Genomic DNA, 23,494 nt, shown 5'->3' with positions numbered 1-23,494 from the left:
CCAAGAGTCGCATTCGTTTTCTGTATAATGTATTTAATAAATAATTCTGAAACCTTGCACGTCCCGACGAAGGGTTTTATTTACCCCTCCGTATATATTTTATTTGTGTATTGTGTCGGATTTTTTTATAATAGCATGATTTACGATGCGAAGTATGATTTGTTGTTCTTTTCGCTTTCGATTTTATAGCATCGTTAAAGTATTCAAATAGAGCGAAGTGTTTGCAAAGGAAGTTATTGTATTGTACCTTTAATTTTGACCAAAACTATATGTCTATAAACGTATTTCTATGCATCGTATAATAGATCACTATTTAGGTAACTAATGTAAGATTCATTGATTACATTTGGAAAATAGGTTAGGTTGATTATACAACAGCTACTAAGTCTGTAGTGCTACTTAATAGAAAACGTTTTAGTCCTATTTTTAATTCGGCTTTATACAACAACCTTTTGCGTCGTCATGATCATAAAATACATACATCATACGTCGATATTCAATAGTTCTATATTCAGCCAAGTCATCAAATACCACATATAACCGCTACACAATACAAAAAGTATTTGTATCAACTGTATAAACTCATGAGTTATAAATTAACATTAATATCAATAAATATATCAAGAGTTTATTCATGTTCATCAATAAATCTTTGTTTAATAATTAGAAGTACGTATCCATTTTAAATATAGTGCTCTATAAATACACATGTGTTAAAAAGTCGCAGATTTTCTTGCTGCGCAGTTTGACTTGAATGTCTACTTTTAAATATACTCGCGTCAAACATTTCATCTCTTTGAACTGTTTACAATCATCTATTTTGTGCATTATTTTCTCAGAATTTTAAGTCTGTATTTATACGAAATAAACAATATTAAATCTGTAAGTACATATACATAATATGATTTGATGTTTTAAATGTCGATCTCTTAATTGTATAATTATTTATTTATTTATTTGGAACGTTACACTGAAATAATATTGCTCATGGTATAACTCAATATATAACAAAATATTAAAAATATGTATTTATTGATTATGAATCTTCCATTACAACAATGTAAACACAATCAACAACTCATAAATAAATAGTTAAACTATTGTTACAGTTTAAGATCAATAGATGTCATTACGCACAACTTAACTAGATTGTTTGATATTTTAATTAATTTAATTTTCAACCGTAAAATCTGATTATCGAATGGAATTATAATTATATAATAATCATATAATTTATAACATAAATAGATAATTTTCTTATTAAATACTTATTGAAATACTTTAGTTACATACATAAAATTCCAGAATTGTTGCATATTTCAGAGTATTTTTTATTATTATTTTGTATGCAATAGCTTTTAGGTTGTCATAAATAACTTAAAAATGAGAGGGTAAATTTCGCAGAATAGGAAAAAGTTAATACTTGCGTTGTTAAACTGTGTTTTTAAAGTTAATGCAATATTCATTAAGAATTACTTTTTTAATATTTTATTACAAATATGTACAATTAGTTTGACTAATATTCAAATAACAAATAGTTACAAAACGGTATTTAAATATTTAGATTTGATTATCTACATAAGAACACTATATCTCGATAATGAAGCGCTTATGTTATTTTTTACATATGCTATTGAAATTTCATGTCTCCAAAATAATAATTAATCATATAAAGCAGCATCTCAAGAAAATTCTCCATCGTCACTGAAAATCTAAAAATAACTCCAATATCTGCTTAGTCAGCATTAATAATATGTTAAAAAATGTCAACTAGTAAGCATATTTAAATATCAAAGATACATTACTTTTTTTGTCTTTACTGTAAAGTTGACATTTAAGGCGTTAGCCAATTTACACATAAGATCGTTGTTATTCAAAGGTATGTCATATTGGCTTAAAAATCCCTGTATAACAAACAATAATAATATGATATAAAAGTAACGTATAAAAAGAAAATGTCATATCTAGATTAAATAAAATAAAATATCTGTCTATGCAGATATTTTGTTTTAGAGTGATTCAAATATATGATTTGAAACATATTCTAAGTTCGCAATGCACGATCGTGTTTCAAGGCAAAAGTACCTTGTTGATATATTGTATTACATAAACATTCATTCGCTAACTCAACCCTAGATAAACTTACTTGGAAAATATATTTACTTTATTTTTATTAATTTATTGTAAAGCTTATGTTGCAACATGATAGGGGTTTACATCGGGGTAAACGCAATTAACAACTACTGAATAAGTAGTAAGAAACCAGACTGAAATAAAAAAAGATGAACTATTATTTTAGCTTTCAATCTCTAGATGGTATTAGGCACAGCCTCCTTCGTATTTATTTTAAGTAAAGTATTCGAATGTATGTCATTTTTTCCGATATTTTTTATTCAATCAATTAGTGTAAAAAATATAATTTTCCGTAAAATATAATTTATTTAAATTACTTTTATAATCATTTTTTTATTTGAATAAATATTTTGTGCGAATTACTAATCAGTAAAAGCGTCAAAAGGAAAATGTTTAATTTATTAATATATACTTTATGATCAAAATTGATTTGAATTTTTCGTACATAGAATAGCTAATAATGATTTAACGAATTTGATTTACATTAAGATTGGATCTGTATTGGCGTATTTTTTGTGTGGATTTGCATATAAATAAATTAAACGCGATCGAATTAACTGAAATAAAAAATTTGCGACGCACACCTGTTTTTGAGATACGCGTTAAACGATAATAAATGGTGGGCTTTTCAAACATTTTGTTTCGTTCAACGAACGAATTCTGCGTATTTTGGTCATAGTAGACACAACCGATTAAAATTCTATTAAAAAATGCTTTTCGAAGGCTGAAAAGTATATTTTTTTGTTAAAAATAAGCTTCTCATTGTCTCAATTTCGGAGCGGCACTAGTCACTCGGGTATATTAAGAGAAAAATCGAACTTTTGATTAAGTATACAAATTGTTTCATTCCAAGATTTTTTCATATTTCATTCGAGATTTACAAATATTCGATCAATTCGAATATTTATGTAGAATAATTTGAATAATCAATATTCGATTGAGAACCTTACTTATATGTGGTTATCGATCGGAATTATAATTTATACTATATTAGTAATTTTACAGACACTATTTCTAAGCACCAGGGTCCTTTGTTTCCAGGATTTGAACCGTGTCTTTCAGGTATTACTTACCAGCTTATACCACTGATTGATCGTGCTAATAGTATTCTGAATGTGTCATATAAACAATGCGAATCGAATGATTCATTTCCTGTGCGACTTGGCTGTTAGTCAAAAGTTAAAAATTGTAAATCGTTAAAAAGCGTCAATATATTTTTGAAGTTTGGACACGAAAGGTCTCGAGAGATTTTTGCTAGCCAATTTAATGGGTTTCTCCAACCCATTACAGGTGTTAGCCCAGTACATTACATCGGGATAAACACAATCAACGACTAATATAAAAATAGTAAGTCACTATGCACAATACTTCGATTTTAATTTATATTATATCACTAATTTTACAGACACGATAAAACTTTAATAACACTCGAGTCCATATTGTTTTCAAACCACGTCTTTTAGTCACCAACTTACACCACTGATAATATGCTGAATTGCCATTTTCCAGTCTGGAGAAAGATTTGTACGTAAACGTTGCTGTGTGACTTGGCTGTTTGTCAAGAGTTAAAATTTGAAAATGGCAGAAAAGCGTCAATATCTTTTTAATCTTAGACACGATCTCAGCGCACAGAGGTCTCGACGGACTGACAGCGAGAGTAATCCCCGCTAGAAGATTCGAGGGGTCCCTCCGACCCGCGCTCGGTCCCGGTCGGGTTCCCCCGGAGCAGATTGCGGGCCTCCTCGGCTCATTCCGACTGAGCGTCCGCGCCGGCCTGGACGTGCTCGCGCCGCGCCGCCATGACGTGAGCGCCCCGCCGCCCTGTCCGCCCCTCGACGAGCGGCACCCGTCCCCCGCCCCCCGTCCCCGCCCGTCCCGCCACCCCCCGCCAACTCCATGACGCCGACAGCAGCAGTATGAGCGGCGTCGGCTTCCTCGCCACCGTCAAGACCGGCCTGACGCCGGGCCGCGGCCGGCGGCGAAAGCAACTGCACTCCGCCACGGTTCACTGTCCGCCGCCGGACGTGCTGCCTCCTTGGCCGCCGCTGCCGCCAGCGCCGCCCATCACGCCGCCGCCGGCCTTCCTGCCGCCCGGCTACAAGAGGAGACCAGGTGCATCCGCAACAAGTGCTTTTGTCCACATTTTGTCCTCTATCGGTGATAAACGTAGAGAGAGAGTGATCGGTTCAGTGGAATGCGAGAGGTGTCCTAGGTCAGGTACGGTGCCGGCGCTGGAGCGTTTCATATCCCGTACGACTGGTAGGAACTTTGGATATGATTAAACAGCTTTTGTGACGCTTAATGACTGATAACACTGTACGACAACATTTTGCCACAAAGTAAGATATCTCACAAAATCACAATGGCTTTATAAATCTTGTTTCATCTACACAATTCCTTAAACTTGAAAATAACAAAAGCACTAATATAAATTAAAACCATTTGCTACAATAAAATAAGAAGAATTGATTAATTGATCAGGCTAGTCTTATAGAATTTTGAGCAGGGCTCTTGCCTTTAAACCCTTTAAGCGGTATCGCCGTACATGTACGGTGGTCAATCTTTCACACATATTTAAATATATAACTTAATAAATAATAAATTAAAAACATTATATTTATATAATATTTTTTTAAATTTGATTTATTGTAAATGATTTATATAGAAAATAATAGCAATAAATTTAAATTTACGAAATAAATGAACGCGATAAAAAATATTTCATAATATTTTTATAAAAAATATAGAGAGTCTCTGAATTGATATAAAAAAATCCGCAAAAGCCCAATAGTATATATCAAAAAAAATACCGAAATTGAGTAATAGAAAAGTGTTTAAATAAATGATTAAAACGTTGAGAATCAATGATTTTTTTTATAATTTACTATAGATGCAATATAAATTAATAATAATAACAGAAATAATTATGTGAAAATACGTAAAATTGACTCACTCCCAGGTGTATACTTACAAATTAGCAAATGTGTATAAATTAACTCACTACTCAAAAGGTTAAACGGAGACTTTGAAACCTACCATGCGAATAATCATTTTAAACATTTTAAGTATATATAGAAGTTTAATATTTAATTTAATAAAATGTAGTTTTCCTTTATAAATAAGTAAATTAAATGTGTCAGTATTTTAAATTAAAATGTGAGCCTTTTTCATCTTTCGGGGACCGTAACTCTAATTTAATACAATAAATGTGTTCATATAAAATTTGACTAAATTTTAGTATCACTTCGCACTCGCACTTAATTAAATTAGTAAATCTACATATTTTTTTTTTTAATAAATGGTTATTAAAAACAGAAAAATAGAACGATGTATGTATATTCAATATAAAAAATATATTTAAATGATAGGAGCGTTGGTTTATTACATTTTAACCATCTACGTAAGGTAAATTTTGTTAACTTGTAATTTATGTATGATTATTATTTAAATAATTTAATAATCATTATATAATAAAAATAAATATATTTCTTTTATAATACATGAAATAAATAATATTTTTGCAAAATTAACTTTAGAAGTTTAAATATAACTAGTATTATAATTATTTTAATTCAAAAATATCAAATATTTTTTTTTACATAATTGTATTTTATTTTTTTAAATTGGAATACGTTTTTTTATTTAAATTTATTTTTTATAATTAATGGGAATTAATTTGATATTAATTTAATAAATGAACTGATATTTAAATAAATATATTATTATACTATATAGAGATATTGAAATATTTTAAATACGTTTTATTTATTTATTTTAATAATAACGTATAATATCATTAATTTTATGATATGATTTTAAACATTATCGAAAAACTTGTGTTCGAATCCCATATGAACATTTTATATTTTATTGTATCTGAACCGGAATTAATGATTAATACATATCTATAACTCCGATCGATAATCGCAGATTGGGTTTTCCTAGATTTTCCATATCACGGATGAATATTGTGTTGATTAATTAAAACTTAACTTGTATATATTAGATATGAACCACTACAGGTTATGAAGAATATCAAAAATGTATAAATAGAATACATTTTTGATATTCTCCATAACCTATTTTTATGTATCAAAATCAGTTTTATATTGAAATGAATTTAATTTAAATAATAAATATTCTAAAATATAGGGCTCGAAATGATATAAAAGCAAACCGAATCGCAGCTTCTGTTTTTTGTATAATTCGCTAAAATTTATTAAAGGTATTGCTCCTATTCGTGGAATATTTAAAAAAGCTATAAATAATATTCAATAAGTACTAGAAACATTTTGTATATTTAAGAAAATATTGAGCGTTCCGCTTCATTAAGTTTTCCATTTCAAGCTCTGCCAAAATGATACTCAGTTTCCGATTTTTTCAGCTTCTTTCAATTTTTCTGTTAATTGGGAAATCTATTTTTGTTATTTCCGTCACATATAATCGCTACGCTTTCGTCAAATAATAATATGAAAAATCCGTTCGGCTGTCAATGGAAAATCGATTTTTTTTTTTGCTATTGTATGAATGATCGATGGCTATAGTTTATCATATTTACGACTTGGTATGACACGTAAATATATTATTTCGTGGGATTTGAATTTTATATTATTTTTTATCATATTAAATGCGAAAAATTCACAACAAAAAAAAACATTTATTTTATTATTTATTTTAAATATTTTAATTTTTTTTAATTAAAATATTTTTTTAAACTAGTTTAACTCAAATATAAATAAAAAATGGAGTGCATGTATTATATATTTATTTTAATAGTGAATATAATACTGTTTTTTGTATTTTAAAAGTCAAAGCATAAGTGAAGTTAATGCATTTTCAAAAATATTTTCCAAACATATTCAACCATGTTTTAAAGCAAGAGCTTATTTTATATTATGTTATAAAAAATAATGACATTTGAAATCACTATAATTTGTATGTATATATCGATCGTTGAGATAAGAATGTGCTATTTTTATACAAATAAAAAATACTATAAATACAAAATATATTGTTATATATAATTTTAAATAAATTTGATAAAATTTGACGAGATGTTGAATAATAAAATTTAAAATAATAAATAAAAATAGTAATTTTAAAATATTTTTTTCATGGAAGTTGATTTATCATATCATTTTGGCAAATATTTTGCTGTATTATAGTGATGTTAATACAATATTATTAATTTCTTAACAATTGAATTTTCAAAATTTTTGCCACTTTGTTATCTACTTTTTCTTTTATGAATTTTGTTTGTTTTTCAAAGGTGACCAGATGTCCTCTTCAAAAATGTTGTCTTCCTTTGTCCTCTTTTTGACCTTCTTGAAAAAAAATGTTCGAGTTGACCTTTTTATTAACTCTCGCAGCATCCCTAAATGAACAAAAATTTCCGAAATGATCTTTTTTTAACTTCCGTAGTAGTCCTCCTTTATCCTCCACGAACAACGATTTCCGTGATGAGCTTTTTTTAGGTCCCATAACAATTTGTCAGTCTTTGTCCTCGAATAAAATTTTCTATGACGTCTTTTTTTATTTTTATTGTCCTCTTATGATATTTTCAAAATCTGGTCAACTTAGTTTATTGAATATCTCTGAAATGTTATTAAACTAATTGGGATGCAATAGTATTCGTTATATTGTTACGAAAGATAACTCAAACAGTATTAATTAATTTGGATTATATGATTGTTCGGATTACCCTTTGCGAAAATTCAAGAACAAACAAGCCATAATTCGAACTTTGACCCCGACAATGCCTATACACTTCGCGTCTCATCAGACATTAAGCCGTGAAATATTTTCCGCCGTATATTAGCATAATGCCTGAATAAAAATACTGTCGCGTCGATAAAAGATATAGAATAATAAAAAGAACCGCACATTTACCGCCCTCAGAGTCGTTTCTCCCATTGCGAAAACACTTCGTCAAAGATCGGCCGCGCAGATATGCGTTTATTTTCTTCAATATACACGCACTTTAATAACGTATGTTGGGAAAACTGGAGTTAAAAATATTTCGCGCGCACTTGGAATAGATCGGCGCGACGCTGTGTGATATTGCGCGAAAAATTCCTGGACCCTGGAATTCCGCTCGCGGATTCGCTATCGGGCTAATTTTCACAGGGGCGAGAGAATAATGGCACTAACGGCGACACCGCGATGAAATTCTATTAACATTGTGGCAAAGATTCGGCTAGCTGAAATTTCATGGGTATTCAGTTGATAAATTAATAAATTTGTAACAAACTTAAAAAAACGTTTGTTAGGGAAATTATTTTAAGATGTATGTGCATTTAAATAAATACTTTGTTCCATAAAACGAATTATTTGTGCAGTACAATAACAAAAAAATTACAATTAAATTAATATATTTATGTTCAATAAAAAATATTAGATTGAGCAACATTTTATTTGTAGTGTGCACTAAAGCGAATGATTTGTGCATTAAAATATTTATACTATTGAAAGTATAACTTCACTGTAACAGTTGCGAAACATCCAATTGCTGTTCAAACCCAAACCTAACGCAATGAAAGTTCTGAAACTAATTAAGAAATATTAATATATTTTTATATGTTGCATAGAAAAAAAATAGTGTACATTACAAAAAAATATATTGCTCAATTCATTGTTTTTCATTAAAAATAGTTTTTTAATGCTCATTTTATAATATTGTAATGCACAAATAATTTGTTTTAGTGCACACTATAAATACGATATTGTTCAATGTATTTTTTTTATTAAATAAAGACACATATTAATATTAAAAAATGAGCAATAATAACTAATAAGATGCTTATTGGACATTAAAAAATATTTTAGTTCGGTTCCAAATTATCTTTGGGACCGTTGAGCTCCTCCCTTTCCCTATTGATATTTAAACCACACCGCTACCATACTTCTTCACTTTCATACAGAACTTGTGTATGTGTTTATTTATATATTACACAAATGTTAATGGGTAAGATTAATTAAAGTCTAGAGATAGATATTTCATGTATACTCACAATTATTTTTTGATATTACTGTCTTAATATCATAAATTAATTACTTTTATTATTATTATTATCATTAATTAATACAATATTTACGCCAAGAGCTGTCAATTAGAACTTCTTTAACAAAGTACACACTCTCCTGAATTAAACCCGATACATAATTAATTCTATCGGAATCAATAAATTTTACATAGCAGGAGATAAACCCGCCATTTGGCGCATAATTGCGGCCTCCACTAGTAAAGTATGACCTCAGCCACACACAACACATTAGGCGCAATCGGCATGGCCTAACTGAGACCTTGAACCCATCAAATTTCAATTAATCGAATCTCCACCACACCGCAACGTTAATGTTGCGGTTTTACAGGCAGTGCCGGTGTTGTACCATACTGCAAAATCGCGAGCGAAATCCAATAATCCGGTAATATTTCGTATATTACCACAAATTCATTAGAAATCTAATCAATATATCATTAGCCCTTATTACAAATAAGGAAATATCTATAATTAATAATTATATGAAGTTTAAAGTTAATTAAACACGGTATCGCATCGGACTTGAATTCTTCAGAAATCAACAATAATGGATAAATATCAGTATACAAGCAGGGACGGCTAAACTTTTAGGTCCCGCGTGCGACTCGCTACAGAAATTAGTGACGGAGGTTTACCAGTGGCGAAACTTCAAATTTTGCCCCGTCCCCAAATTATAAAACAAACTAAACTAATTTTCAGGAAAGTTTTATTGTATGTAAATTATATTATTGAAAACAACAAGAAAACAATGTCTATTTTTTTTAGATATTTATTTACAATTTCTTACAAAGGTCGAGATAAAATTATCCACACTATGAAGTCTATTATACGTCAATAAGATAAGAACAAGTACGTCGACGACAAAGGATATTGTACAAAAGCGTATACGTAGTCGCAAATAAAAGCAGTTATTTCTTACTCGTGCAGAAATACGTAAATAAATAAATAAATAATTTTAATAATAAAAAAAAAGTATATAATTATATTTTATATATCAAAGTAATAAAAACACAACAATAAATTCCGTGCGATTTAAAATATGTTGAGAACCATTGGTGTTGTGTGAATTACAATAGTGAATAATCTTAACTAAATAATTATTCTAAGCCACTTCCAGACGCGCATAACTTAAAATCAAACATTCACAGGTGTATAATAATACACGTAAACAAAGGAAATATATTTAATTATAATAATAAATAATAATAAAAATAAAATTTTGAATTTTGAATTTGATTGAGTTTCGAGCCGCCGGTAATGCGTTCTGTTGTTTCGACCAATGAAAAATAAGCATTTAAATATAAAACGAGATGGCCGACAGTACCATGACAACAGTTTTAAATAATTATTATTTAATAATAAAATTTTGCTACGCGACAATAATCTTATATATAATTGTTCTAATCCGCTTCCGCCGTCGCTTCCGGACGCGCATAACTTTAAACGAAACATTCTCCGTTCAATTATCTACTCTGTAAATCGTATCGCTTTGTATTAACAGTGTGTAACAATACACGTAAACAAAGGAAATATATTTAATTATAATAATAAATAATAATAAAAATTAAAATTGAATTTGTTCCGATTGATTTTCGAGCCGCCGGTAATGCGTTCTGTTGTTTCGACCAATCAAAAATAAGCATTCAAATATTCAAATAGCGTCGACCAATGAAAAATAAGCATTCAAATTCAAATAGATAGTACCGTGACAACACTTTTAAATAATTATTATTTAATAATAAAATTTTGCTACGCGACAATAATTTTCATTAATTCGTCATTTGACTGAATAAAAATGAAATATATACATAATGTGTTGAGGATTAGAAGAATACATTGATTAAACTAGATAAACAATCATAAAATAATCTTCGTAATGAAATTTTCAAATTTTGAATTCCCGGCGACGGGCTCCGAGGCCTAAAAGTGAGTTTTTGCTTTTATAAATAATCGGATTGCAAATTAACTAGTTGTGTTATAACTATGAAAATTAAATATATACATAATGTGTTTAGGATAAGAAGAATACATTGATTAAATTAGATAAACAATCATAAAACAATCTTTGTAATGAAATCTTCAAATTTTGAAATCCCGTCGCCGGGCTCCGAGGTCGGAAAGTGAGTTTTTCTTTTATATACATAAACATTATCATTGCTTTCCGATTTAATACACATATACGTTAGATTTTAAGAATTTTAAATTAACCAGTTATGTTTTAAACATGAACGTGTAATATATCCTTAGTATGTGAGGATTGAAAGTTAATGTCGATCAAATCGGCGCTGTCGGACAGCTTATAAATGTGTAGTTTCTTGGATGTTATCTAATAAACGACATTTTACAATGATTATAAATATGTGATTGCATACCTGGAATAATCGATAGCCAAAATATCTAAGAGTGGGTTATTTTTAATTCCGATGTGGCAAAATAAGTACAATTTTTGTTCTGTGCCATCATTCCTCTTTCTGAATAGCCAAATTTAAGATATTCAGTTACATCAAACTTATGTAGTATGTTCTTTATAAAAAGATAATACTTGCTGACAGTGACTTCAACATGAGAAGATTAACTCTTTGTCTATATATACCAATTCTACGTTGTAGCCATATAGGTCATCAAATTGTTCCATCATTGCTTCTGAAAAATAATTAAAAAAACAATAAGACTCCTATCAAGAGTAAACATTGAACACATTATTACTACTAATATAATCCATAAATTAAATTTAAACGACAACCAAAGAACACAATTGATGGATGTACTGTAGAGGATTAAACACGTAGATTGGCATCTTTTCATCTTCTACAAAATTGTCACAATATGTCATATATTTTTTATTATTACTAGCATTGTAATATGTTTAATTAACTTCGGTATGTATACCTTTAATTGCCAAATCACCGCTGTTAGTCTTTTAATATTAGATCCTGGAAAGTCAATAGTAATTTTGTGTTATATTATTCATTTATAACTAAACACTTAATGGCACACCCGCAATTTATAGTTTTGTCTATAATTTCAAATGCTGCATCACTTGAATCATCTTCAATTGTCACTTTGTTACAAAAATGCCGCGATTATAACATATTTCTTGCCAGATCTGACAGAAGAACTGTCAAAGCAAATTTGGGAAGTCCCGCGCTTGAGAACGAACTAAATTGATTTTAACGAGCGAAATTGATTTTAACGAGCGAAATTTATTTTAACGATTTAAATTGTATAAAATTTATTAAAATATGTATAAAAATCATCAAATACAAAAAAAAATGTTTTTTAAAATATTTTTTTAGTTTATAGATTTAAAATATAATATAAATAATGTGGATATGTATTAGCTTAGCTTAGCTACAGAAAAAATATGTACCTAAATTTTGGCGAACGTTGGCAATTTAAAGTTTTAGTTTTTAGAGAATTTTTAAAACTTTGCTTTAAAAAATATTTTAAACAAAAAGGGGCAAAGTTTCATATTAAGTACTATTCATTACCAACCAACTACTAAGCGCACGGTATTGCAAAAATCCCTCTTACTGACGCCTTTGAAAGTAAACTACACAAAAATGTATAACACTAATTTAAATATTTTTTAAATTAAAAGTTTCAGAATAAAATTTCAAGATTTATTCAAAATATTTTTTTCAACATTAAAAATATTTTTTAATTTATTATGGATTTTAAATATTAATAATTTATTATAGATTTTAAATATCATTAGTTTATTATTAATTTTAAATATAGTGAAAACTTTTTACACTCATTAATTATTAAAATATATAATGCTGCGCAGAAAAACATTTACTTTAAAAGAGATGTAAATCAAAATATTTTTTAATCAAAAAAGACAAAGGTTTCAAAATTATTAATATTTTTAAAACGCACTTTTGGTCTAAAGTAACAGATTAGGTGCTTGATATCTTTAGTTTATTGGTTCTTTCTCATTAGTAAATGTAATTAAAAACTGACTTTTATATTTACACATAAAACATAAAAATATTTTTTTTTAATTATAAAGTAACTTATGGTGTCACCAAAGAACTTTTTTATTACGAAAATTTAAATTTATGATATAATTGTGTTATGCAGCGTAAAAACTGGCACTCAAACACATAAAATACGCTAAAACACAATCAATGACTTATAATCACTCACATTGCACTAACTATATATGATCGATTGTGTTGTAGCGTTAGTAAGGTGTAACAAAATATTTTATCATATCAGTAATATTTTTGAGCGGATGTGTAACCGATGCTATTTATTATTATTATTATTTATTAAACTGTGAACCTACTTTTAAATGATACAAAATGTTACGTTTTAATATTATTTTTATGTTGAAAACATTTTGATATTTTTAGTTTTAATAATATTTAGTAAAGTTACAAACCTATTTTAAAAAATATTACAACTAAATCTCTTTGTAACGAATACCGAAATAACAAAATTCCCAGTATAACGAATCTTTAATTTGTCCCCGAAAAACTTGCATACAAAATGTATTCATTATAACGAAGACTGATCTCAGTATAACGAAATATTTTGATCCGAATTTAAGAATGACGTTGCAACTTTACACAATATTTCTCCAAATTCAGTTCGTTCTTGACGTGGTGTGTGACAGATGTGTTCAAAAGCGACATTACAGGTGTTTCGCTGACCCTGAAACTTTTTTTATAAAACATTTTTTTCACAAATTTTATTGTTTCATACAGTATCCTTAAAAATGGGCAAAAAACTATCTGTCAACCTTATAAGAGGTTATTTTGATGTTGTAGTAATGTGATAATTAAAAATAAAATATATCATCTTCCTTACGTTCAATATAACGAATTTTCAGTATACCAAAATTTATTCATTGGTTCCGTGAGCTTCGCTGTATTGAAATTTCATAGTAAAATTTTTAATTTATTATTATCTAGCCAAGTTTTAAACCTATTCATAAATGATATACAATATTTAGATTTATCATTAAATATCTAAGTTTCAATATAACGATAAAATCTAACGTTGTAAATCTAATAAATAATATAAAATGTTTTCTTCTAGAAATATTTAGTCAAGTTGTAAACCTATTTTCAAATGAATTGAAAATGTTAAGTAGTTTTTTTATAGATTGAACTATTTTGTCTATCATTGAAAATTCTAAATAGTAATGTCCAATTTGAACCATTTAATTTAAAAAAATATTTTTAAAAATCAGAACGAAGCAAAAATTATATTTAAAACCCAAAAAGTTGAGGGTCCGGTATTCGCACACTCGCTAGCTATCGGTACCTCACGATAGTGAGGTACCGACAGCTAGTTTTCATTAATTCTTCATTTGATTGAATATAAATAATCGGATTACAAATTTAATAGGTGTGTTATAACTATAAAAATTAAATATATATATATATATATATATATATATATATATATATATATATATATATATATATATATATATATATATATATATATATATATATATATATATATATATATATATATATATATATATATATATATATATATATATATATATATATATATATATATATATATATATAATGTGTTGAGGATTAGAAGTATACATTGATTTAACTAGATAAACAATCATAAAACAATCTTCATAATGAAATCTTCAAATTTTGAATTTCCGGCGACGGGCTCCGAAGCCGAAAAGTGAGTTTTTCCTTTTATAAATAATCGAATCGCAAATTAACTAGGTGTGTTATAACTATAAAATTAAATATATACATAATGTGTTTAGGATAAGAAGAATACATTGATTAAATTAGATAAAAAATCATAAAACAATCTTCGTAATGAAATCTTCAAATTTTGTATTCCCGTCGCCGGGCTCCGAGGCCGAAAAGTGAGTTTTTCCTTTTATATTACATAAACATTATCGTTGCTTCTGATTTAATGCACACATACGTTAGATTTTAGGAATTTAAAGTAAACCAGGTACATTTTAAACGTGTACGTGTAATATATCCTTAGTATGTATGAGGATTGAAAGTTAATGTCGATCAAATCGGCGCTGTCGCAGTGGGAACGCTATATATATCAGCCAACGGACAGCTTATAAATGTGTAGTTTTTTAAATGTTATCTAATAAACGACATTTTACAATAATTATGAATATGTGATTGCATACCTGGAATAATCGATAGACAAAACATCTAAGAGTGGGTTATTTTTAATTCCGATGTGACAAAATATGTATACGTCATGGCTTTATTCAATTTTTGTTCTGTGCCATCATTCCTCTTTCGGAATAACCAAATTCAATATAGTGTTACATCAAACTTATGTAGTATATTATTTATAAAAAAAATAATACTTGCTGACAGTGACTTGAACATGAAAAGATTCACTCTTTGTTTATATATACCAATTCTACGTTGTAGCCATATATGTCATCAAATTATTCCATCATTGCTTCTGAAAATTAACTATAAACGATACTTTATAGTTGGTAAAATGTAACTTTTTGTTTACACTAATACGAGATTTTTCATTATTACTAGCATTGTAATATGTTTAATTAACTTTGGTATGTATACCTTTAATTGCCCAATCACCGCTGCTTGTCTTTTAATATTAGATCCTGGAAAGTCAATGGTAATTTTGTTAGAATAACCGTGATATATTATTCATATAACCAAAGACTTACTGGCACATTCATAATTTATAGTTTTGATTATATTCTCTATAATTCCAAATGCTACATCGCTTTGAATCAATTCAATTGACACTTTGTAAGAAAAACGCCGTGATTATAACAAATTTCACTGCGAGCGCTTACAGAAGAACTGTCACATGTAAGCAAATTTGAAAAGGAAATCCCCGGTTTTAGGCGCGCTTTAGAACGAACTACCAAATTGATTTTAACGATTTAAATTGTAAAACACTTAAAATCATTAAATTCTAAAAAATATATTTTTCATATGTTTAGCTTATACGAGATTCAAAATACAATATAACGTGGATTTGTATTAGCTTCTCTATACAGAAAAAAATATGTACTTAAATTTTGGCGAACGTTGGCAATTTAAAATTTTGCTTGAAAAAAACATTTTCAACAAAAAGCCTTTGCAAGGAAACTACACGAAATTGTTTAACACCTATTTAAATATTTTTAAATTATAAAGATTCATAATAAAATTTCAAGATTTATTAAAAATATTTTTTTAAACCCTAAAAATATTTTTTATTTTATTATGGATTTTAAATATTCTTAATTTATTATAGATTTTGAATATGTTTAGTTTATTATTATTTTTAAATAAAGTGAAATCTTTTTGCAAAAATGTTTTCATTGTAACGAAAACTTTTCTCAGTATAACGAATTATTTTGATTTGAATTTAAGAATGACGTTACAACTTGACTCAATATTTCTCCGATTTCAGTTCGGCCTTGACTTGACTTGTGCCAGATGTGTTCAAAAGCGACATTAAAAGTGTTTCGCTGACCCTCAAACTTTTTTACAAAACATATTCACAAATTTTATTGTGTTTCATACAGTATTCTTAAAAATGGACAAAAAACGACCTGTCAACCTTATAAAAGATTATTTTGATGCTGTAGTAATATGGTAATCAAAAATAAAATAAAAATACATCATCTTCCTTACATTCAATATAACGAATTTTCAGTATACCGAAATATATTCATTGGTTCCGTGAGCTTCGCTATATTGAGATTTTACTCTACAATGCTTAATTTATGATTATCTAGCTAAGTTTTAAAACTATTCATAAATGACATACAATATTTAGATTTATCATTAAATATCTAAATTTTAAATCTAACGTTTAATAATATAAAATGTTTTCTTCTGGAAATATTTAGTCAAGTTGTAAATGTATTGAAAATGTTATGTAGTTTTGTATAGATTAAACCATTTTGACTATCATTGAAAATCCTAAATTATAATGTCTAATTTGAACCATTAAATTTTTAAAAATCAGAACGAAGCAAAAATAATATTTAAAACCTGGGTCTGGTATTTGCACACTCGCTAGATTCGGTACCTAAAAAATTTAACTATATACTATTTACAAGGATAGAGCGAAACATTTTATTGTTACTTTCTTGGGTGTTTTTTTTTCAGGTAGTGGTCCCAACATTTGAAACGGGCACAGAGTATACCTTAAATTAATTATATATAAATAATAGGTAAGAAGCTTAATTTAGGAATAAATAAATTAGCCCGCAGTAAGTCAATTTGAAAAAAGTTTTTGTCCGGTAAAGGTTAAAGTGGAACCGCAAATGAATGAACTTATACGATACCTTAATATTATTTTCGAATGTTACACTACCCCTACCACTAAAAGATCGTGAAATGAGTGCTTGTTAATAAAAATAACGAATATTCCTTTTAAATCCAATTTGTAGTTTTTTTTTTATATATGTTTAATTCAATTAGTAATCAAAATATTAATTGCTTGTTCATACAGGTTTAGTTATTTCTGGGATAATGAATATTTAATTTTGTATATCGGGCGATGATGTGATCTTAGCTTAAAAATGTTGAGATGTATTAGTATGGAGCGCCCGTGACGAGTTAACTCGTCATACCCATTTAATTGCACTATTTATATGACGACTATATTCGTCATGACCATCTAAAAATAAATATGTTAAAACCTTTCATGTGATTTTACGTATTGATTTTTATAATATCTACAATATATAAAATTTATGAGAAAATCGTTGAGATAATCTGACAAATGCTAATTATTTACTGTGCGACAGATTTACGCCTTCAACAAAGTACTATATGCTTTGGTAACTGAATTTTTCAATTTTCGAGGTCTGTGTTATGCCCAATAAATTAAGGTTCAACTGTGACAGCTTGACTTACGACCATTTTTCTGGAACCACTTACCGAATTCATATTTACCTCTAGCACATTTCTTTTTTTCCAATCCAAACCCAGTAACGTGCGTATAATACATTGTATAAGTACCTTCGAGCTCTTTATTATATATTTAACTCTCGATCGAAATTAATTTAAACTTTTATATCAATTTTCTTTGTATGTATTTTTAACTCAATTCTCTCCACAATAATTAATTCGAGTTACAAATTTAAATTTCCAGCGAAGAGGAACATGTGCGTGCACCTTTTTCTGTATAAATTTTACGATCGGTGCTATTTCCCGCTCTGTAAAAATAACAGAACAAGATATACGGTTATCAATTTGGGGAAAAGTTTCGCCAATAAAAAGTACGTGGTGTATACTCGTCTTCGTGCCATATACTCCGCGCCGCTTTTTACAGCCGAGTTGCGCCATTTTTATAGATAGTGATTACTGATTTACGGCATAATACATTTTTCATAACGTTCGTTCTTCACGCACAATATTTTCCTAGATCGACCAAACACGCTATCTGTATTTAACGCAACTCTAAACCGCCATACTTAAAAGTTTAAACGGTGTCCTTAAACCCGTCATGTGTCGGACTATAGTTAATGATCGCTGGTATCGATGGAGAGTCCCCGAGGGAGAATTTATCTTGTCTTTGGTACACCTACGTCTCCCCGAAGACTGGGTAGATTGATCGCGTCTTTTATATCAGATTCGTGTTCGATATCCATCTATATTGTGTATCAGAAGCTTTTCTAAGTTCTTCAAATATTTTATTCTACTTTTTACGCCTTCGCTCTATAAATCGTATACCTTAACATGTGGTGCATCTTTGAGAGATTAATGTCGTAATGCTTTTTAGCCTAACTTAAAATTGTAGTATAAAAATTAAATAAAAATCATCACAAAAAATCTTTTTTATAATTTTTTTTTCGAGTATTCATTAAGCCTCATAATCCACCATAAAACGCCTCAACCGAAATTAATCGACCACCTCGCTATATTGGCCCGAATAATTAGAGCAAATTGGAAGCTTTTATATCCATCTGTTGTATTGCGAGCTGTTTAAAAGTTTCTTAAAATGTTTTCGTGTAAAGCATCCTTTGGAAATCAGTTTTGTTCATTAATGTTAAGAGTTGAGGGAGAACAAAGTCTCTTAATGCTGGAAACAATAAAAAGCTTTTCGGATAGTTGGAGTTGTGTTTCGTCGTCGTCGTACACTTTGTAGAGAACGTTTAATTAAACGTATCTGCTGGAAGAGTTCGCTTAATGGATTGAACTTGCGGGATAGTGGATCGACCCTGCGATATGTGTTGAATATCCCAAAAATTTCATCTGGACTCTGTCCAACTTGAGTGACTTTGAAAAGCTGCGTCTCGTTTTTACGACGTGTCTAGATTAGTTTCACTATTTCAATGATATTAAAATTGAATTCCACATCTTTAAAAATAAACAGCTACTGAATACTTCACCGTTTAATTTTTATAATTCACTCAAATATTCTATGATGTACCACAATCTAAAGATAAAGATCTTTATTTTTCATCTTTTCATATAAAATATGACTATTCACATTTAATATTACACGTAGTTTTTTCTTAAAATGTATGCTATTTTATATATCGTCACTTTTCTTTCAAAATACATAAAATATGTATGAACGGAATAGCGTAGTCCGCATGGTCTTGTCCGGTAACCCAAAAGCCACGAGTTCGAGCCACAGCAGCAGACTCAAATTTTTATTTAAAAAAAAAAAATATTTATAAAAACAGTCCGCAGCTGCAAAGTATCATTATAAATTATAATACACATAATAATTCATAATTATATATATGCATTTGTAAAAATCTAGAATAAAATTTACTTCAAGATAAAGATCACAATTATTGTAATTTTTGTGAATGCTTTTTATATAATACATAATTTTAATATATACATACATATATTAATTATTATATATTTTTTTTACTTATGCATATATTAAACCTTAGTTTATAAAAAAATAATTCCAAACATATAAAACATTTTGGTGGCAAAATTTAATTATCGAAAGGTAAACGATAAAATATTCGAATATAATCGTATTTATAAAGAATCAAAAAATACAGTTTGAATAATGAACACGGGCTTATACACTCGTATATTATAAAAAAAAAACAATAAAAAGTATCGAGACTATTTATTTTAATTAAAAGATGAAAATAATAATTTCGCAAAGCAAAAAATTGTACAATTGTGGACTGTAGATAATACAGTGGTACATAAAATAAAAAATGACTACCTGCGATGTTTTATTATAATACACAACTATATATTTTGAATTGGTCGAATATTTCTGAACATTTATATTTAAAATAATGAATACAGATTTATACACACGTGTTAAAAATCAATAAAAAGTATCGAGACTATTTATTTTAATTTTTAAAATTATAGATAATTATATCTATAAAACTTAAAATAAGTTTAAATTATATAGTACTTAAATAAATATATTTTTGTCTTAAAAAAAATTCTCGTTTTTTTTAGAGAAAAAAGTAGAGTTCGTTTTTGAGTCAAAAATTATTTTACAGTGTAATGTTGTATTCCCCGTGCTGTCTATTTTTATATTTATATAAAACCTCTCTCTTTCATCTTCTCTCTTTCAGCATCGTTAACCATTCACCGCGTACTTTTGTTGCACGTTTTTTACGCACATTGCGACGAAGTCGTCCCGCGAATCAAAAGGCTTTTCGGCTCCTGCTCTCCCCGGATTATAAATTGGCCCGGAGCGCCCTCCCCCGCTCACCTGGCCATTGTTCTCGAATTGCGACACCCCGCAAACCGGAATAATCTGTTTGACTAATTTAATCTCCGACCCTCCCGGCAGATTAGCGCCGCCCCCGGCCATAACGCAAACATTAGGCCCGATTTTGTTACCGATGTAGAACGACGTGAGTATTGTCTGATGTGATATGCTATGGGGATGATACGGTCGTGGGTTGCCAGTCTATTTCCGTTGTGTTTATGGAGTAGCAATGGCCTATTGACCCTAAAACCTTCGGTATAGACTATTGCTCTTATAAATACGAGGTCCGATCGTAAATGAATCCGACGTTATTTATTTGCGCCATGTAGTTACATCCTAGGGTCAGAGACTAACCCTGCTTGAAAATTTGTACTCCATTTGTGAGTATGTCTGATTTTTTACAGAACGTGCAGACCATCTATTGTTTCTGGGCAGTCGGGATAGTCGCACTTGTATTTATTTAAATACATATGCAGCAAAGCGCTAATGCACTCTGCACAGAAAAAAATACACACAGATTGCATTATATATATTAATGGCTAGAATAAAATGCGTCCACCTACTGCGAGTGCTTGGATGAGAACAAATCAATTCTATCCAATATAGATTGTTTAAGTCACAATATTTGAAAAAGTGCTGGTAAATAGGTAGCACACAGAAATGAAGTTTCCCTAGAATTTACGGATTGTGTATATTCTCTATTAACAGCTTAAAGAAGTAGGTACTTTATTAAGTACGCCCGTTGACGCGACTCGACGAAATCATATCGCAGCATTCCTTGTAGGGTTTTGTGGAAAATAAATATAGATAATATGTATATTTTCTCTCTTTTTTGACCTTTTGTATTAAAAGTGAGTCGGTTATATTATTTTGCAACCAGACAAGATATCCGTGCTATATGGTTATTATACAAGGCACATGGTGCCTTCGAGCTCATAGAACATATTTTGCCTGTTTTCTAATAATACCATTAATAAACAGAAAAAAACATTTAGACTGAGATTAGAATCTTTAGAAATTCTCGATGTGGCAATGTATTTACTATTTGTGCTGCCTATATAAAACATTTCAACGATTTGAAAAGTATGATTCAAATTGCTGATTTTTTCAATACGGTTTTTAATGTGCATCTGTTAATAGGCATTTTTGTCGAATATGATGTTAACTTTTAGTGAATTCCTTTTATTTTCTCTACAAAATACTAGCTGTAAAATGACGGCGATTTAAAATTAGTACGATCTAAAAAAATAACCATTTTGATGAAAATTCCATTTTTTGTCACTGAATGCGTAGTCATATTTTTGTCGAATATGACGTTTACTTCTCGTGAATTCCTTTTATTATATCTCCTTTATACTAGCTGTAAAAAATCAATCATTTTGTGGAGAAATTCAAACTCATCAATTTTGTTAAGAATTAAAGCATGACCAACCTTATCAAAAACCCGTTCTAAATCAGTGTAGATGATATACTTGCCTGTATCATTTTTTTTGTTACTTAATGGGCAGTCATATTTTTGTCGAATATGACGTTTACTTCCTTTTATTTTATCTGCTTTATACTAGCTGTAAAATGACGTCGATTTAAAGAGTACGATTAATAAAATGAATCATTTTGTGAAAAAACCCAAACTTATAATTGTTTAAGAATTAAAGCACGACAAACTTTATCAAAAGCCTGTTCAAAATCAATGTAGATGATCTAATTGATTGCCTATATCGAGATTTTTCGACGCAAATTGGAAAAACTAAATTCGTTGCTTCTGATCTCAATACCCGAAAATCAATTTTATGAAAGGCAAATATAACAACTCAAATGTTTTTATATATTTTTTTCGTCAAAATAATGTGAAAATTGACCTATTACAAAATTATAGAGCCAATTGTCAAGCTCAACAGTTTATTTTATCATATAAAATACACAATTTAACAATCGAATAGCAGTCGAATTGGCGAGTCGTGAAAGTTATTGCGTTTGGCGAGTGATTCTGATGTGATGTAGTGTAAAATATTTTATATTGCTCCTTTTATGACGCTTGGATGAATGTGAGATAATGCAAAATGAGAGCTGATTGAATTAGTTTTTAGCTCTATTTCCAAAATCATCACTGGTTTCAATGTGGCTGTACGATAATTACAATGGATAGTTCAAACGAGTTTCGAAGCTTACAAATGTAAGTGTTTATTTGGATGGCTTTTGAATTTCTGCGTGGTTATTGTGCAGTTCTGGGTGTTCTGCCGATCTCTGATGCTTTTTTTTTGCAGATTTGTAATGATTATTAATAAAAACCCTTACATTATAAACTGTGTAGCTCAACACATTATTGCTATTAATAATATATTTAGCTACATGTTCCTTTATTTTCTAGCATTGAGTATAATATGTATATATTTATTCCAAGAATTGTATATATTAACAATAAATATGATTCTAAGAACAAACATATGAATAAGTAAAAAAATACAGGAATTTAACTGCTTTTTCAACTTTAATGCTTTGGTTGAAAGAGCCATAAATTATTAAATTAAATATTATTATTCATTTAAATAAAATACATAGAAAAAGAAATACACATAGTTCTGAACTTCAATGTTTAAGATTAAAACCCACACGTATTTTAAGAAATTGAACGAAGTTAATTTCAAATCAATATTTAATGATCAAATATG

General features: G+C 28.8%; 1 protein-coding gene across 15 annotated transcripts in view; it reads left to right on the top strand.

Moving 5' to 3' along the window:
- LOC148235498 (phosphatase and actin regulator 2) overlaps positions 1-23,494 on the top strand; it is a 309,559-nt gene that overhangs the window by 243,092 nt on the left and 42,973 nt on the right. The window contains exon 1 of one of the 15 annotated variants that reach the window (XM_088187116.1): positions 3,739-4,392. The exons of 12 other annotated variants lie outside the window; for them this stretch is intronic. In XM_088187116.1, coding sequence (XP_088043242.1) covers positions 4,050-4,392 — 343 coding nt within the window. In that variant the 5' untranslated portion in view covers positions 3,739-4,049. Of the gene's footprint in view, positions 1-3,738; positions 4,393-23,494 lie in introns of those variants that run through there. 2 more of the 15 variants (XM_088187117.1, XM_088187118.1) reach the window with 2 other exon arrangements.

The sequence above is a fragment of the Plectrocnemia conspersa genome, unplaced genomic scaffold, assembly GCF_051122295.1.
Source record: "Plectrocnemia conspersa isolate PC_06_02 unplaced genomic scaffold, ASM5112229v1 ptg000005l, whole genome shotgun sequence".
Taxonomy (NCBI): domain Eukaryota; kingdom Metazoa; phylum Arthropoda; class Insecta; order Trichoptera; family Polycentropodidae; genus Plectrocnemia; species Plectrocnemia conspersa.
Note: the sequence above shows the minus strand (reverse complement) of the source record. Positions and strands in the feature narration are given on the sequence as shown.